At 60.7% G+C, this 18,006-nt stretch overlaps 1 protein-coding gene across 8 annotated transcripts in view; it reads left to right on the top strand.

The window, feature by feature from the left end:
- Nucleotides 1-4,562: 4,562 nt before the first annotated feature.
- Nucleotides 4,563-18,006, top strand: part of BAIAP2 (BAR/IMD domain containing adaptor protein 2) — a 70,297-nt gene continuing 56,853 nt past the window's right edge. For 4 of the 8 annotated variants that reach the window (XM_089901566.1, XM_089901568.1, XM_022589380.2 and 1 more), the window contains exon 1: nucleotides 4,564-4,728. In XM_089901566.1, coding sequence (XP_089757692.1) covers nucleotides 4,675-4,728 — 54 coding nt within the window. In that variant the 5' untranslated portion in view covers nucleotides 4,564-4,674. Of the gene's footprint in view, nucleotides 4,729-18,006 lie in introns of all 8 variants that reach the window. The other 4 variants (XM_089901565.1, XM_089901563.1, XM_089901569.1 and 1 more) reach the window with 3 other exon arrangements.

The raw sequence follows: 18,006 nt of genomic DNA, 5'->3' as shown, positions 1-18,006 counted from the left end.
GGTCCCCGTGGCTCACCCTGCACATGTGGCCTGGCTGGCCTGGCTGAGGTATGCTTGTCAACGTCTTCCTGGCACCTGTGCTCTCTGGAAGTCGCTGCGCAGCCCACACCGAAGCTGGGGGTCTCCTGGAGCAGCCGCTGTAAAGGGCAGCTTCTCACGTGCTTTCCCACGGGCACTCGGGTGCTCTCTGGAAGGTCCTGTCTAACCACTGACGATGACAATCTCTAAGACACACTGAGGGCTCGCCATGTGCCGGGCACAGTTCTCGGTGCTTTTTCTGCCACCTACACCTCGGCTCTCCCAACACCCTGCTCAGGTACCTTGCCCGCCTAGAATCTACCCAGGCCCCCATGGCCGTCACACTGCTGCTGTCCCAGCAACTGGCCCCGGGTACTGGCTCCCCAAGTTGGTGGTCATGCCATCAGCAGCAGCCCCAGGTAGACGCCAGGCTTCGCCCTGTGGCAGGCAACATGGCCCTGCCTCATGCTGGACAAAGCCACAGTGTGCTAGAAGCCGCTGAGGTTACCTTCCTGACAGCAGGACACAGGCCTCCGCCCACCCCGGAGCTTCTGGCTCCAGGCACCCCCATGCCCTCTTGCTGACAACGCCGACAGTGTGAAGAATGTGGGCCGAGGACCAAAAAGACAGTACTCTGGACACAAGTCGGACAGTTCTGCCCAGTGACCCTGCCCGGGCCGGTCGCCCAGAGCACCTGGCGTGGAAGGAAGAGGCAGCAGTGGCCAGAGAGGATGGGGAAGATGAGACAGTGCCCATGCCTCCGCTCTCTTCTGCTCTGGAACTTTCTGGTTACTGATTACAAGTGCTCTAATCCAGGAAGGAGAAAAGGAAGAGGAGTTCTGATTGGGTGGATTCTTCTCTTAGAGAGACAGGGAGGCTGCCAGGAGGAGGGGGGTGGTGGAGAAACAGCTCCCTTGACAGGCACGAAATTTCCCTGTGATCTGAGACACATCGCCACCCCCTTAGGCCAAGCTCAGCAGAAACCGGGTTGGGCTGGTCAGAGAGAGAGATGGTGGTGAAAACCCTTCAAAGTTTTGCGGTCACCTCAGAAAGGGCTCCTTCTGTTTAGCAAAAATTCACAAATCCTTGTGCCTGCCTTGCCAGGAGAACAGCTTGCTTGAAAAGCAGAGGCTGTCATCCTGTAATTAAATCTGAGACCCCCCCTCCCTACGTGACGTTGAAATGAAACCACTTACATAACGCAACTAAAAATAAGTTGATGAAGAGATGCACTTTGATTCTCCCTTTTTCTAGCCTTTTTCTCCGGGGCCACCCATGCTGGGGTCAGCTGACCCGGGGTCAGTGTCCGCAGCACCACGTGGTCAGATTCTTGCCTCCGACCCCTGCTCCGCACCCTGTGTGCGCGAGGCCCCATCACCGGTGCACGGGGCAGGGGGACCTCAGGTTCAGAAGTGGGATGCTGTGGGTCGCCATGGCTACACACCTCCCTCGTCGCTCGGCCTGTGGAGGTGAGGACCGGCAGTAAGAAGTGACGGGAAACCGGCATCGGGCAGATTCCAGCCCATCTGCTTTCTCAGTGATTCCTGATGAGCTGCTCATTTATAGAAAGCCGCTCCCCGACCCCAAGTAGTGCAGGAAGAACAACACCCTGGTCCGGGTGAGAGCAGTAGGCTTGGAGTGCTGGGGGCTGAGTGTTCTGTCTGGTCCTGGCCCTCTTGCTAGTCCCTGCAGAGCAGGCGGGAAAAGCAAAGCCTCTCCATCATGACAATGGCTTCTTACTGGTCTAGGAGAGGGATGGGCCTGACCCCAAGTCTAAACAACCCCCGCGGCACTGACCACCAACCTCCAGGCAAGTCACTCGATCCCACAGCACCCCGACGAACTCTCAGAGTCCAGGGGAAGGGAAGGAGGTGGCGTTGGTAAAGGTACCGAGACAAGCAGGCCCTCCTGACTCCCGGGAGTGGCACTGGGGCTGCCTTGGCAACCAGCCCACCCCCTGGCCCTGGGCACTGCTCAGGCTCTAGGTCCTCACCTGTGGTACTCAGCCCTGCCCAGACACTGCTGCCATCTGAAAGGCCTCCCACCTAAGAAGGGCCTGAGAGGACACTGGTGGTCTCCTGGCCCGAGGCTCTGACCTCCTCCTTGCAGCTGAAGGGGTGAGCACCCAGCGCTGGGCACCTTGGCAGGCTGGTGGCTGGGGGAAGCTGCCCGGTAGGGGGCGGACTTTCTCGCTGCGGTTCTCCAGGCCCAGGTGCGACCCCCTCGCCAGTCCTGCTCTGCACCTGCCATCAGCCCCACGTTTCTCAGTGCTATTGGGCAATGCGCTTATTTTCACTCGCCCCAGGTGCTCTGTGAGCACACTTCTTACTGATGGCTTCCCTTCTAACTGTTCACCTCCTGCCCAGCTGTCAGCTGGAGGGTGCAGGCCAGAGGTGAGGCTGCAAAGCACTTAGCCCAAATCAGGCAGGCCAGGCTCTGAGTGGGTCTCCTGCCTCAGCTGCTACCAAATGTGAGCGTCCCGTTGGGCAGGAGGAGGGCAGTCAGGAGCAGGGCCTTCTAGAGGGTGGGGCGGGGCTCAGGGCCATGGAAGATTTTCTGGTGAGGCCCCTCTCCTTTCTCTACTGTCTTGTGGCTGATGGGAGCAGACAGCCCGGGGGGAATTCTCCCCAGGCTAATTCCCCTCCCAGAGTGATGAGCCCCTCTTTTCTCCCGCCAGCCTCCACCCACCATTCCCCTAGTCCCGGTCACTCCACTCCCTTCAGACGAGCAACAGCTCTTGCCCTGCACCCACCCAGCTCCATGTTGGCCCGTGACTCCATGCAGGTCAATGGATGTCAGTCCTAGGGCTGGAAGGATGTAAGCGTGCGCTGCATCTAGCTGGCCTGGAGGAAAGGGAGCTGGGGGAGGAAGACGGGCCTGACTTCTGTCACCTGAGCCAACAACGCCCTCATTGTCAGAGCCAGTTTGAGCTGGCTTTCTGTTACTTGCAACCAAAAGAATCCCAGAAATTACTTACACCGGAATCTACCTTAAAACACTGCAAGCAATAAAACGGGGGCTGGTAGCAGAAAGGAAATTAAACCAAGAAGAATCTCTGTGAACGAAGGCTGGAGGTTAGGACAGAAGGCAAATGCTTCCTGAATATCCCTTCCAGTTTCTTCGAATCCACGTGAAGCAGAGTGTAGTCCATTCAAGTCAACGACCCTGTGGAAGAAACCTGTCTTATGTCCCTGCTGTCTTCTGGACTCCCCCACCTCTCTGGGGTGGGGCACGGGGGTGGGGAGGGAGTCTGTCTCCTGGGGCGCCTGCACTTGAAGGGATGACTGTCCAGGGATGGGATGCTGGCAGAGAGTGTCAGGTTTAATTAAAGGGAAACACTTAGATCTGGTGTTTTACGATGTAAAGCAATTAATTCCTCTACGTTAGTCTAATTTACGTAAATACTTCTCCAAGGGAATTGTACGGAACCCTCTGTGCCAACTTGGTCAGCTTATTCAGCAGAACCTCCCAGGAATCGCCTTCAAAAACCAGGCATCTCTGACCCCTTGATCCACCTGGGAAGGTTCCCCCTCCCCCAGGTTTTCCTACCCCACCAGAGTCCTCCCTGCCCCCCCTCCCCTTGAGTCCTCCCTCCCCAAGGAAACTGCCCCCAAAGAGGATCTTCTGCCACTACGAGGGTCCTCTGTTTCCCTAAGCGTTCGCCCTCAATCCTTCCCACAGGATCGTCTCCCCACACCCCCTCCAGAATCTGCCCCCCAAATCCCCCCTCCCCAGAGTCCTCTTCTGCAACCCAGGGCCCTCCCCTCTCCAGAATCCCAGCCTCAGGCCCCCCTCAAGATGCACCCCTCACAGGGTCCACCCTTCTCCAGCGTTCTCCCCAGGGTCCTCCCTCCTCCGAGACTTCCCTCAGGGTCCTCCCTCCCCAGAAGGGCTGGCCCGGGGATCGCAGCCACCCAGTGAACTTACCTACTAAAATGCCGGGTCGCGGCCGGACCCCCAGGGCACAGCGGCGGCCTCTCACCATCCTGCACCAAGCCCGTGCGGCAGGCATCCGAGCGCCCAGGGACCCTCCCCTACCCAGCGAGGGCACCCGACCCCGACCGCGTTCGGGGGAGCGGCGCCCAGGACCCGGCCACCCCGACTCGCCACTTTGCTGAGTGCCTCCCCCACGCGCGTTCGCGGCCGGCGTGCCCCCCCAGCTTCTGCTCCCTTCTTCCTGCGCCACCCCGCCCCCGCCTCCCCGCCCCCAGCCCGGCTGTCGCCCGGGCCCCCAAGGCTGTTCCCAGGGCCCCAGCCTGAGCCGCGCCTCCGCCTCCTCCCCCGCGATCGACGGCGCCAAGGGCCAATCGCTGCCTGAAGCCGGCCCACAAGCCCCGCCCCTTACCCGCCCCCTTCCCCGGGCTCCGGAACCCGCCAATGGGAAAGGCGTTGCGGGGTCGGGGCCTGTCGGTTGCCTAGCAGCAGCGACTGGGCGGGGGCGCCAGGCCGGGGGCGGAGATCCGGGTGCGGCGGGGGCGAGCACGAGGTGGGCGGGGCCTCAGGGGGCGGGGCCTGATCGGCTATAAAGGCGGACGCCGGCCGGACGCCGCGCTTTTGGTTTGGCTCTGCGCGCTTCGCGTTAGTAGTCGTTGCCGCGTCCGCAGTCGCAGCTGCTTGCGCCCCCGCTCCGGTCAGTGTTGCAGCCGGACCAGCACCATGTCCCTCTCTCGGTCGGAGGAGATGCATAGGCTCACGGAAAATGTCTACAAGGTGAGCTCTGCGCCACCCGCGCGCTCGCGCCCGCCCGGGCGGTCCCTGGGCTCTCGGGGGTCGTCCCGGCGCGGCCGCGAGGACCCAGTACCGGCACGGCATAAGTTGGCGCGGGCGCCCTCGTCCAGACAGCCCCCTGCTGCTCCCGGGGGCCGGAGCCCTCGGACCCGAGTGAGGTGGGGGCACGGGCGCGGGCTGCGGTGTCCGGGGTCTGCCGGGGTCCGGGGCCGTGGCTGCTCGTCGCTCTGCGCTCTGTGGTGGTCCCGCCGGGAGCGGTTACGCAAGTCTCGGGCACTTTTTTCTCAACAGGCTTTTCCTTTCCACAACTCCTTCCCGGGCGTCTGTGGACGTGGCCGGGTGGGAGGTCGCGCAGGGGCAGCTTCGATGGGTGGACAGATAATCCGTCATCTTATGTAACCGCGGAGGGAGAAGACTAATTGTGTAGGAGGCTGGCGCGCCCGCCTCTGCTTCTGATGTGTGAGGAGTCGGCTCGCAGCCCCCGGTGCGGAACGCGGGTGTGCCCGCCGGACCCTCGTCGCCCCCGCCCCGGCATGTTTTGCGCCTGTGTGCACGTGGGCAGACACCCGAGTTTCAGTTTCTTAGCATCCATTTTTTCGGGTTGGACCCCCGCCCCCACCAGCACAGACCCAGGCTCCGGTGGCTCAGGGCTGTTCCCGGCAGCATTTCCTCACGGGAGATTCGTTCCTTGGGCGGTCCACGCAGTCCTCTTACAAAACCGTGCTCTGTTTCAAAACTGTGCCTCGGGGTTAAGCGGTGGTCGGGGGCGGGGAGGGGAGGGGGGTTCGGAGTTGGTATTTACGCGGCGGCGGCTGGTTCATGGCGGCGGAGTGGGTTTGCAGCGCGCTGGCAGAGCAACAGTTTCTAATTGTGTTAAACAACTACGCTGTGCCTCTTTAGCCAGCGGCCTGCCAAGCCCTCTTGGCGCGTGGCGGGGGAGGGCGGGGAGAGGCCTCTGGGGGGCCGTTAGCTTTCAGCTGGAGTCCGGCGCGGCTGGAGTCGATCATGGCTGCTAATAAAGGTTTTTAAAGTTGTAGCTAGGTCACCTGGAAGAATCCTGAAGCTGGGTCAGGGTAGACTAAGTCAGTTCTGAAGCCATGTTAGAGGTGCTGGTAAACAGGAGACTGACGAAGAAGCAGCGCGTAAAAGGAACAGCTCTTGGGGGTTTTATATTTGTCTCACATAGAGTCGGTGGCATAGGTTTTTGGTCGTGTTGCTCTGGAAATGCTCTCAGGGGAGGGAGGTTTATTAAATTATTAGTCATTAGTTCTATTTCGACTTGCTCATTATTGCAGGGGGTAGAAGAGAAATGTCTGGCTTGGAGTTTTTTTTTCCCTGCTTCTGCACTGAAACCACTAAACATGAACTTTAATGGCGAGAACTAGGAGGGAGTGTGTGGCGTGGCTTTGCTCTGGAGAATCCCATGATCAGCCTTAATAAAACACTTATAACCGAGCAGTCAGGCGTGTTGTTCCAGCTGAGCAGCTTCTGGATGGAGCTATGATTTGTCTGTAGGTCTGAAGTGAAATCTGTCGGCAGGATGGTGGCAGAAAACGGTTAGGATCCCAGCTTTGGGGGTTGGGGCACACGTTCAACAGGCTAGTTTGCGGTTTGTGCTCGGCGGGTCAGCTGATGACTGAGCTCCCACGGGAAGGTGTGGCTGAGACCAAGGACTTTCATGTTGGACACATCGGAAAGTGGGTGTCCACAGGCTGGGCACCTCACACACTCCTGGCTGGTGACGGCTGCAGAGCCCGTTGGCAGGTCGGTTTGTGGGCGGTGCTCCCCTGCCACTTTGCGACCTGACTGGTGGGTTTTTGGTCCGGCGCTCTTACTGTTTGTGGTTTGTCACTGGGAGCTCGGGTTCTGCAGCAGAGCCAGGACAGGTTGGGCAGCTTCAGCACACTGGCTGGGCAGAGACCAGGCCACCTGAGGCGCAGTCAGGATACAGCCAAAGCCACTGTGTGTGGACCCAGGCCGGTCCGGCTGGTCCTCTGCTCTGTCCAGGGATGCTGCTGCCTCTGTGTCTGGGTTGGCAACTTGTGGGAGAGTGGCTGAGACGTGGCCCTGCTTGGTGTCACCCCAAGCTGCAGCTCAGCTGTTTGTTTTGGCCCCTGTGTCTTACCAGCTGCAGTTCTGAGCGGTGTTTGTCTTGTCAGAGAAGGGAACGGTGGGGACACTTGTCCTTGGCCTTGCTGATTAAAAATGCGAGACTAAAATGTACAGTTTTGATTCTCTTCCCTGGAAGAAGCCCTAGCGCCGGATTTAATCTCTCTCCCTGTGGCCCGGTTCCCGTGGGAGCTGTCCTTGGGGAATTTCATGGAAGATTAAGGGGCGAGAAATGGAATGGTTTCCAGACATCTGCTGAGAGCTCACCCTCAGACCACGGGTGCAGGGACAGGGACTGAAGCCCTCTGGGGGCTCCCTGGGCTGGGCCCTCAGGGGATGGGGGTGCAGGCAGCAGAGCCTGGAGCCCAGGACTTGGCTCTCAGGCAGCCCTGGGTAATTTGCCTGGGGTGAGGAACAGAGTTGCGGGGTGGGGGTGGGGAGTCTGCTGCTCAGGATTAAGCCCAAATTGCAGCTCTCTTGGGAGAGGCCGCCAAGCATCCCCTTGTGCTGGAGAAAGAGGGCCTTCTTTAACAGCTGACCCTAGACCCCGGCTTCAGGCGAGTGACTGTCAGGTTCGTGTATTTCTCCCGGTCCTGTATCTCAAGAGAAGCCCTGGCTCCAGGCACCCCGATGACCTTGGAGGGGGGTGGCTCTGGCACCTTTTGTAGGAACAGCACCACGGGTCTCCGTCCTGTCCTGAGGATGTGGGAAGGTGGGGGACAGCCTGAGGAGAAGGATGTCTCTGGGAAAGCTTCAGGCATGGCTCTTCAGGGTGTCGTGGGCCTTGGGCCTTGGTCACCAGAGGCCGTCCAGTGGTCCTCACTCTGCAGCTGTGTGGGGAAGCTGGCCTGGCCTTGCGTACCCGCCCTGCGAAGGCTGCTGTGGCCAGCAGGTCCCTGCAGCCGGAGTCGGTCAGGTTTGCCACCATTGGTGCAAGGTGGTGGGCGTCAGCGCTGGCAGGAGAGACCCCACCTGGTAGGTGAGAGCCCACTGCTGGCCAGGCCTTGCCCGCCACCCTCCTCCAGGTGGGAGCAGAGGGAAGCACGAGGGCCCAGGTCCTCTACTGCTGACCCTAGACCCCCTTCCACTGCTCAGCAGTCACAGCAAACTGTTGGCCGCCGTCAGAAGCCTGGCGCCTAGAGTGGACAGAGCTCCGCCGGCTCCCCGTTGGGGATGGTGAAGTGGCTGCTCTGACAGGCGCTTCCTTGGCAACAGAAACGCCTGCTGGGGAGCAGACCTGAGGGCTGTGTGTGTGCATGTGAGTGTGTGCTTGTGTGACCAGGAACATGTGTGCACATGTGTGTATGTGCAGACGTGTGTGAGCTCGAGCACATGCATGCAAGTGCCTGCTGGTATATTCACAAGTCTGTCCAAGTGAGCACGTGTGTGCATGAGTGCACGCATGTGCGTGCATGTGGTGCTTTGTTTTGCTTTAAAGGTGCCTCGGGTGCTGCATTGGGGTAGAATCTTCTCATAAAAAGAGGGGCCTGATGTCCCTGAGTGTCCTCAGAGCTGCCCTTCCATGGAGCGCGCTGCGTGGTACCCACTCTTTCCACCACCAGCGCAGCAGCAGTACTGCACCTTCCATCCCTTCTGGAGTAGCCGGGGCAGTTTCTTTGTTGCATTGATCTCTGGGTAACTGGCTTCAGCTGCTCGTGCCCAGGTCGCGCCCCTGAGGTTGCTGCTGGACCTTGCCGAAGTTTGCGGATGGTCATGAGGTGGCTTGGTGCCTGGGGTGTGGTGGCTCTGCAGAGTTCCTCACTGGGCCAGGAGTGTTTTGCCTGCGCTGCCATCCCTATTGGTCTCTCCTGGAGAACGTGTCTTTTGTTGGGGAGGCTGCTCGGTTCACGGGACAGACCATGTGCACTTGAGGTTCTGGGTACTGGTCCAGGGCTCTCGGGGCATCAGTGGGGAGGGCCATGGGAGGTGCTGTGGAAGCTGCGTGCTTGTTGCCACCTTGTTTTAGGCCAGAGCTCCTTGAGAGCCAGCAGATCCGTCCACCTCCCTCCCTCCCTCCCTCCCTCTTCGGCACAGGTGGTGCTGGCTGGGCTGCCCAGGTTTTGGGGCCTTTCAGGGGAGGACAGGCCATTGAACAGAGGGCCCCGTCCCCTCCGGGCAGGAAGGCAGGCTGGCAGGGAGCCCGAGGCCCTCCTGGCACTCCCCCCCAGTTTGCAGGTCTGGGTCCTGCTCAGGGGAGCCCCACACAGGACTGAATGGGTGGCGGGCAGGGCTGGCCTTGTCACTCGGCGGTCCCCACTCAGGCTTGCATGGCCCCCGGGACAGGCGCTGCCTGGGCTGCCCTCCAAGGGCAGGCACACCTGAGCAGTGATCTGGTGGGGGGCTCCCTGGGGCACTGGCTGGCTGGCTCCTGTCCTCTTTCCTCGACCCTCAAGTGCACCGGGCCAGGGCCCACCCCATGAGGCCTTCCTGGCCACTGTGCCCGGGCAGTTTCCCATGAGGCCTCAGAGTGGAGAGGCTGTCCTCATTACGGTGCAGGCCTGTGCCCGCTGAACACGCTGCACCGGCGTGCCCGGTGGGGCTGTCTGCACTCTGCTGCTGCCTGCGGCCGTGGTAATTACAGGCGGGCGTGGACTGTGCCTGCCCGGTACTTGCCCCACCCCCCAGCTCTGATTCATTCGGGCCCTGATTGTGCTGCACAGCTGTGAGATGACTCAAGGGGCCCCAACCAGAGGGTGCAGGGCGCACGAGGGTATGCACCCATTTCCCCCACCAGGTGGGTTCCCAAGGGCTCCAGCCAGCGGGCCTGGGAGGAGGTTGGCACCCAGGCTTCTCTTATTGGAGAAGATCCTTTTGTCCCTACCTGACGTGCTCCCGAGCAACAAGGTGTGGTGACTCAGGACCCACATGGCCCCTGACTGTGGGGACCCTGGCCTGGAAGGGTGGCCAGCACATGTGTGTCAGTGCTTGGGAATGGATGAACCTCGTTTCTGATTCTGGGGCTCTCGCTTTGCTCACTGTGACCATCTCTGTCGTGAGTCTGCTCTCTTAGCTGTTTGCTCCACAAGCAGTGGCCCAGGACCCCCGCAAGTTCTGAAGGCGGTGCCAGGCTCCTGTCCCCACGCAGAGTTCCTTTTTCTCAGGGCCTGAAGGCAAGCCAGGGCGTTAGCCAGAAGCACCTGGTCCTGCCATGTCCTGGGGGCCCAAGGGGTCAGTTGGTGGTGTGAAGGCAGGGCCTGATGGGAGTCCTGTCTCTAAGAGGCGACCTTGGAAACCTCAGGGGCAGGCAGGGGGCCTGCACCTGCCAGTGAGCTTGCAGTGGGTGTCAGCAGGACCCCTTTCTGTCTGTCAAGGGGCAGTGGGGTGGCAGGTTGGCCCCTCCAGCTGCCTTTGGCCCCTCCTCCCAACTTTCACCGCAGGAGCCATCCTCTGCCTTGGAGGTCTTGTCTGGTGCTCTGCTCCTGCAGCGAGCACAATGACCAGGATGGTCGCAGGTCCCTGCAGGCTCCCCTTGCAGCTCCAGTGCCTGTCTGGGGCCTGGTGGAGCCAGTCCTGACGCCCTGGGCTGTGAGTTGAGCATCCCGAGGGCCTCCTGCAGACCCCTCGGGGCATGTGCGTGAGAGAGGGACCCCGCGCCCTTGGGTCCCAGGTACCCTGTGGCGTAAGGGGCTGGGAGAGGTTGTGCACCACAAGGAGGAATCAGGGCCAACAAAGGGGAACAGCGTGCTTTTTTTCTTGCTTGGGATATTTATTTTCTAGTTATGAAAACAGTTCTTTTAGAATTACTTGGACAGGTTTTTTAAAAGTCATATGTCAAAGGCACATGACATAGGGCTTCCCTGGTGGCACAGTGGTTAAGAATCCGCCTGCCAATGCAGGGGACACGGGTTCAAGCCCTGGTCCGGGAAGGTCCCACATGCCGCGGAGCAACTAAGCCCGTGCGCCACAACTACTGAGCCCGTGCTCTAGAGCCTGTGAGCCACAACTGCTGAAGCCCACACACCTAGAGCCCGTGCTCCGCAACAAGAGAAGGCACTGCAATGAAGAGAAAAAGAAAAAGAGAAAGCCCGCGCCCAGCAACGAAGACCCAATGCAGCCAAAAATAAAATAAATAAAATAAATTAATAAATTAAAAAATAATAATAAAGACATGAAATTAATTGGTAGGGTTTTCCTAAAACCTCTTCGGATTCAGAGTCTGACTCTTCGGAGCTTTGTTTCAGCTCACAGTCATCAGGGTCAGGGTGTCGCCTGGGCCTCACCTCTGGCCGTCCAGGTGTTGGTGAAATGGGGAGTTTCCTGAGCACGGCTGTGGGATTTCTTCCAAGCCCTCAAACCCTTGTTCTGCCACTTTTGTTTGCTGGCATTTTGTTTCTTGACCAAAGAAGGTTTCCCCACGACAGCCAGGATCTCTGTTCCTTCTTACTCGCTAAGTGGTCTGTAGATGTAATGTCCCCGCTTGCCCCTGCCCAGCGGTGCCAGGAACAGTCACCAAGCAGCCCTGTGCCGGGTGACGACACACATGTAACAGGTTGTGAAACGTGCTGGGATTTCACAGGTGTCTGTGCTGTGAAAGAAATCGACATCCTGACGTTGGAATGGGGGTGGGAGCTTTGTGGAGGAGAGGCTGTGCCCCCCCACCTCTGGGAGCTAGAATTCCATCCAGCAGGGCGTTTGCATCTCTGAGAGCCAAGCATGGGCAGAGCTGACCTGCTGAGCCAGAGTGGCCTTGCTGCTTCCAGCGGGGCTATTAAAAGAAGGGGGTGTGGTAGAGCCTGCATTGGTGCTGATGTGCCCCAGGTGGAGGGGACCGGGGGTCCCTCCACACCCACTGCCCCTCTGAACCCACTGTGGGGCAAGTAAAGCCCCTCTGCCCTAGCCAGCACCTTGGCAGAAGCAGTTGTCGTCCACACCTCTATTTATTCCCTCCTGCCCTCCCATGGAAGGCACGTCCTTTGCAATCCAGGGACTAATGGTTCTCAGGCTGTGGCCAGTCCTGCCCTTGGGGATCCAGGGCCTTGCTGGCCACAGGCAGGGAGGCAGCCAGGGGCTACAGTCAAGCCCCGGCAGGAGACCTGATTTCAGGCTTCTTGCACAGGCCCCCCCCTGGGCAGGGGACCATGAAGTTGGGTGAAGGGGCTGGACCGTCTCACGCTCTCATTCTGGCTGTGCACTGTGGGAGGTGCCGTGGCCGCCTGGGCTTTGCAGTTGGCTGGTAATCCTGAATCATCGTGAAGAACCTTCAGTGGGTTGCTCGGTCCAGGCACCATGCTGGGAGTGGTGTTTGTGACCTCATTTATCTCTAAACCTGCTTCACGAGGGGCCCTGGGTGTCCCAGCGGGTGGGGGAGGCTCAGAGCCGTGAAGCAGCACATCGCAGCCCGTCCCGGGTGCCCGGCTGAGCCAGAGCCTGCTTGAGCTGGGCCCTATGGCTTCAATCCTGCTTCTCTGTTTTTCCATTTGGGAGCCCTGAGGGCTTCGGGCGAGGGTTTTTAGCTTCTGTGCCACCGCTTTCTCATTCGTGATTAGCTGGAACCAGAGAACCCTTCCTGGCCACAGGGAGCATCAGGAAAGTGGTGGCTATGGTTGGGAGCTTTCAGGATGAAAAGTTCTTGGAGGAGCTGGAAGTCCGTGGAGAGGGCAGGGAGACCCAGCCAAGGCCTCTGTTGCTGCCGTCTGATTTCCCGGGTGCTGAGTGGCCTGTGTACCCACTGGCATGACAGCCTCCCCAGCTGGCTCGTCCCACCTGGCGGAGGGCGGCAAGAGGAGAAGCAGCTCCAGAGTGTTCCGGGGCTGTGTCCCTGCTTGCTCATCGAGGTTCCTCGTCCAGCGGGGAGCCCAGCCCTGTGAAACTCGGGTCAGAGCCTTGTCGGGGACAAGGACAGGTCAGTGGCCCTAGAATGTTCTAACCAGTTGAGCAGTAACCAGATGATAAGAGAAGTGATGGTTGGGCCTTCATAGGGCAAGTGGGGATCGGCCCAGCGACTGGGTCTGCTCGGGCAGCCAAACAGAGCGCCACGGGTGCTTGAACAGGCAGAGAGGTGTGTCTCATCTGAGGCCTGGAGGCCAGTGTCCAGGTGTGGGCAGGGTGGTTCCTCCTGTGGTCTCTCTCCTGGGCATGTGCAGGCCACCTTCTGCCTGTGTCCTCACATGGTCTTCCCTCTAAGTGTTGTGTCCTGATTTTTTCTTAGAAGGACACCAGTCCTGTGGGAGTGGGACCCACCCAGATGACCTCGTTTTACCTTGATTGTCTCTGTAAAGACTCCCTGCAAAAGCAGTCACCAATGAGGTGCTGGGGTTAGGCCTAACACATGAATTCTTAGGGGACGAATTCAGTCCCTGACACCCAGCAGCCGTAAGGCCCCCACCTCAAGGTGCAGTGGGCTGGTATGTGGGGGGTCACGTGCCCTGGGGCAGGGCTGAGAAGTCAGGCAGGTGTGGCAGGGCCTGGATGCTGGAAGGCGTCTGGGGCCTTGCAGGGTCCTGCTCCTCTGAAGTCGGGACTGGCCGGATGTGCCTCTGGATAGGAAGGAAGTGGCCGGGCTGGTGGGGCCCGCGTGTGGACCCTGCTGTGCGGCTCCTGGTCTGAGGGGGAGGCTCTCCCAGTGGCACAGACCCCACCCAGCGCTCACTGGCCCCTCCCCAACCTGAGCCCACTTGTGGCTTCCTGCCCCCAAGACCTATTCCAGGAGGGGTCAGTCGGGTTGGGGGCACCTGAGGATCCAGGTCCTGAGGGAGAGCAGGGGTGGGAGGCGGGTGTCCACAGCACCAGGAATCGGTGATGGTGCTTGGTCCCTGAACGTGGGCCTCTGGGGCTGTGGGAGCTTGGCTGCCCCTTCCTTACCTTGCATCGCCTATGCCCATCCCCTGCAGGGGCCCAGAAAGGTCCCACCCTCAGATCAGGACCGGGAGAGTTGGCCAGAATTTTGTCTTTTTCCTGGTGTCGCCCAGCCCGTGGCTCAGGGCCTCCTGGGCCCCCTGCCTCAGGGACGTAGGGGTGACGAGAAGGGGTACCCGCCCCTTGGTCCCTCCTCATGGGAGGCCGCCATGCTCCCTGGTGTCACTCTGGGCTCCGTGCCAAAGACATAAGTTGTCACTTTATTCTAATGTTGGCAGCTTCCCCAGAAGCTGGCGGAGGCCGAGAACCAACGTTTCGCTGCAGGGCCGCTTGTCAGCCTCTCACGCCCCGGGGCGACCCTTTGGCCGGGCTGCCAGGCCAGCTGGAGTGCCCCCTGCAGCATGAGGGCCAGCTCGGCTGCCCCCCAGGCCTCTCCTCTGGCTCCCAAAAGAGCCAGCTGTGCTCCCACCGCCTACCCCTCGCTAGGCGGCAGGGGACTGTCCTGGGCAGCATGGGTGCCTTGATTCCTGATGCTGGGTCCTGTTGCAAATGCTCTTTTGTGCACCCTTCTTGAGAGGCTGTGGTGAGCTTGGCCTCTCTGTGCACTGGTGGGGCCCTGGCCCTTGTCCCCGCTGGAGGTGGTTGGGCTGAGAACATGCATGCCTGGGGGCGGGGGAGGGGTGGTCTGTGGGGGGCTCATGGCCCATGGGGGGCGTCTCATGGAGGACGTGGGGAGGGGGGCCTAGTGCTGTTAAAGTGAAATCAGCCGGAGTTGATCCCTGCTTGGTTTATTCTTGTTCGTTCGGGGGACTTTTCTGCAGCCACCACCAGCTTTGACTGTCCTGTCCTCACCGCACAGGCCACTTCATTCTGGAAGCCGCTGCGTCCTACTCCCTTTGTCAAGTGCAGACCCATTGTTATCTTCTCTCTGGCTGTAACCAAGAGAGATCCAGCGCAAGTTCTGCCTCCTCCAGGAAGCCCTCCCAGCACTCACTGAACTCCAGTTGGTTTTCTTCCCTTAAGAATGGTCCCCAGGACAGATGTCCCAGTTAATATAGGGGAGCAGAGGCAGGAGTCATGCAGAGCTGCAGTGTGAGCTGGGCCCTCTGTCCAGAGCCTCAGGTAGTCGGTGCTCCTGTGGAGGGCAGTTACAGCAGGCAAGGACAGCCTCCCTTGAAGGACGGCTGCCACCTTCCCCTGGCAGTGCCTGGACAGTGGCCCCGCGTCAGATGTGGGTTGTTGGCTGCAAAGCTGGCGCCTGCTCTTCCTGCCACAGAGGTGGGATGAGAGGACAGGTGGTCAGGGGTAGTCAGGCACCAGGCCCCCCCCTCAGATGACCAGGTATCCTGGCGTCAGCCCTTGCCCTTGCTCTGACGTTGCTGGAACGTGGCTCGTGAGGGAGCCCAGGGCAGGCGGAGTTGCTGTGTGGCACCTGGTCCTGTCCTGCCTGCCTCGGTGACCTGTCCAGAGAGCACTGAGGCCCGTGTGGAGAAAGGGACAAGCTGGGCTGTGCAGCCAGCCTGTAGTCGAAGCCGGGACTGGCTCCACCAGGACCCAGAAGGCTGGCTCTTAGCCTCCCCGAGCCTCTCTCCATCCGTCTGTAAAATGGACAGCGGCGCCCCCCACCAGTCCAGTGAAGATTCGGGGTGATGGGGTGTAAGGCCGCCCCTCCCCAGATGGCAGATAGAGCCCAGCGAGGTCTCATCCCCTGAGTTTGTTGTAACAGGCGTCGACTGTGTAGGGAGGATGCAGCCTGGCTTGGCCACGACACGCGTGCACACCCACACATGCACACATACGCACGTGTGCACTGGACGCAGGCAGACACCCCACCCTGCCTTCCTTGACTGCAGGAGGGCAGGAGGGGAAGCAGGAGGCACGTCACTTCCCTGTGTCAGCAGAGAAACTTTGCTCTTTGTTTGTGGCAGCCCTGCCAGGAAAGTGCTGGAGGGGGGCTGTCGCCAGGAACCAGAGCCGTGAGGGATAAATAGAATTCCCGCGCTGGCGAGTGGCAGACCCTGGGCGCGGGCGGGGGAGCAACTGGAGCACAGTCCCTGGACAGAGCCCCCTCTCTCGTTGCGACCCCAAATTGGGGATAGGGGCGTCCTGCTGCCCCTCGTCCTCACTGGCGAGGCAGACCCGTGATCCAGGTCACTCAAAATGGGCGTCACTGTGCAGACGCTGGAGCGGCCAGGCAGGAAGGCCTCTGCGCTCACGGCTGCTGGGGTGCTGACGCCACCGCCCCTGCAGCCAGGCCCGGCCCCTCCCATCGGCTCCTGTGGACATGCAGGGCTGGGGGCCCGGGGTGGGGGTGGGCGGGCCAGCCCTACCGTGGAGATTTGGTTTAAGGCCTGGATTCCTGGGACTGCAGGGGTGGCAGGGACATCCAGTTTGGGGACATCTCGGCAAGAGGGCCACCATGAACCGCGCCTGAGCTTGCGAGGGTCTCCGGCAGAGATCCCTCCTTTCCCTGACCTTTCTGGGGCACTTGTGTGGTGGGGTGGCAGGGAGCCCTTGCAGCGGCCCAGCTTCCTGAGGGCACCTCGCAGGTACTGAGCCAACCAAGGAGTGATAGAAGGTGGCTAAGCGCAGTGCTTGGCCCACGCCCCCTGCAAGGGGGTCGCACACACAGTCGCCACGTGCCACGGCATGGCGTTTGAAGGGATTTGGTTTCATCTGCGTAGCACAGGTGTCAAGTTTGGAGAAGGCGCTGGTCGCTGCCCACGTTGTCGGGTCTCTGTCCCGGCTGCGGAAAAGTGGTCTCAGGATGCAGAGCCTCTCCCAGGCCCTTGAGTTTCACGATAGGCGTGAGGATGGCCTCGCGGCACAGAGAGGTGTGTGCGGGGAGGCCGCCTTCCTGGCCTGGCCTTCGTTTGCACACACCCTTTGGCGTCGATAAGGAAATGCATTCCCTTCCCTTTGGGAAGTAAACAGGTCTCCCTCTTCCCGCCCTCTGTGGGAGGACGTCTTGGAGTTTGCATCTCAGCTCCCTCCGTTGCTCCAGTAAAGAGTCCCATGGAAAGACACCGTCGTTCCATCACTTCTGAAAAAGTATCTTGGGGCGGGTAATGTGTAGCAGAGCCCCACGGCCTCCTCGCCATGCCAACCGTGCCTCTGTTGGCTTCCAGCTTCCCCTCCCAGGGCCCCCTGGTGCGTGGAGGGGCTGCGCAGGCCCCTGGTTAGGGGAGCGCTCACTTGCAGTGGGCGTGGCAGGGCCCCACTACGGGCCTCTGATGGTGGCTTTGGGCCCATCATGGGCCTAGCACGGCCCCCTGGGTCCAAATGCCTCTGCCTGAGCCCTAGGATGGCAATGGACTCAGGCTCTGAGAGGCCCCCAGTGTTGGGGGCCCCCTCCCACAGAGAAATCCCCTGCAGACAGGATCCCCCACCAGAGGGGCTAGGCCCTTTTTGGGCCACCAGGGTCCCTCCTGACAAGGTCGTCTTGGACCTGGCCGGTCTCTGGTGGTCGCGGTTCTAGGAGGTTGGTGACCTGGAGGTGGATGGGAGCCCGCTCTCTGGCCAGAGCAGCATCTGTGAGGAGCCGGGAGGAAGAATGGCTTTTGGCCAGGGAAGGAGGGCCTCCCTGGGACACCAGCCCCACAGCATTTATGCCTCTGCCACTGCCTCCAGGCAGGCGAGTCAGCTGCACCTGTGTGACCCGGCGGTGCCCTGGCCAGGTGTCCTGGCCGACACCCCAGCACCCCTCCTGCCCTGCCCCTCGCTCCCACATTCCTCGTGCATGAGCTTAGCAGCTGTGCTAAGGAAGCGAAACCTGGCGGCTGTCCCCGTGTGTCACTGGGCGGGCGTGGGTGGGCTGCCGAGGTGACCCCCTTTGTTGGCCTGGGTGGCTGCTGGCCTATTTCCTGCTGTCATTGAGGATGTTTGGGGCTCTAGGAAGGGAGCTGTGGAGCTTCCTCTCCTGCCCCCGGGATGGGTGGGGGCTGCAGTCCTAGAGCTCTGCAGCCCAGGTCTGCCCTCACATATTCCCACCCCAGGGCCCTTTTCAGCCCTGTGCCCATCGCTGCAGCGAGAAATACATCTTACACTGAAACGCTGTACACACGCGCGAGCACACACACAGACGTGCGTGTGCATGTCTGGAACACCAGAATCGGGGACAGAAGCCACCCTTACTGGGTCTATACCCTGCTTTTGGTCCATTTCCTTTGAGCAGACACATGTGCCCTCCAGTGCTTTTCTGCCCCGACGCAGGTCTGGGTGGCGTTGAGCAGCGAGGCTGAGGGCTCAGCCAGCCTGTGCGTGCACCCTTGGCAGACAGCCCCACACTGAATTCCCCTCCGTGCCCTGCCCGGATGCCAGTCCCTCGTCTGCTGCCTGATACGTGACATCCCTGCC

Source organism: Delphinapterus leucas, chromosome 19 (assembly GCF_059928025.1).
Source record: "Delphinapterus leucas isolate spDelLeu-1000000601 "Yukka" chromosome 19, BTC_Dleu_Yukka2, whole genome shotgun sequence".
In the NCBI taxonomy this organism is placed as follows: domain Eukaryota; kingdom Metazoa; phylum Chordata; class Mammalia; order Artiodactyla; family Monodontidae; genus Delphinapterus; species Delphinapterus leucas.
This window is presented reverse-complemented; position numbering and strand designations above follow the sequence as displayed.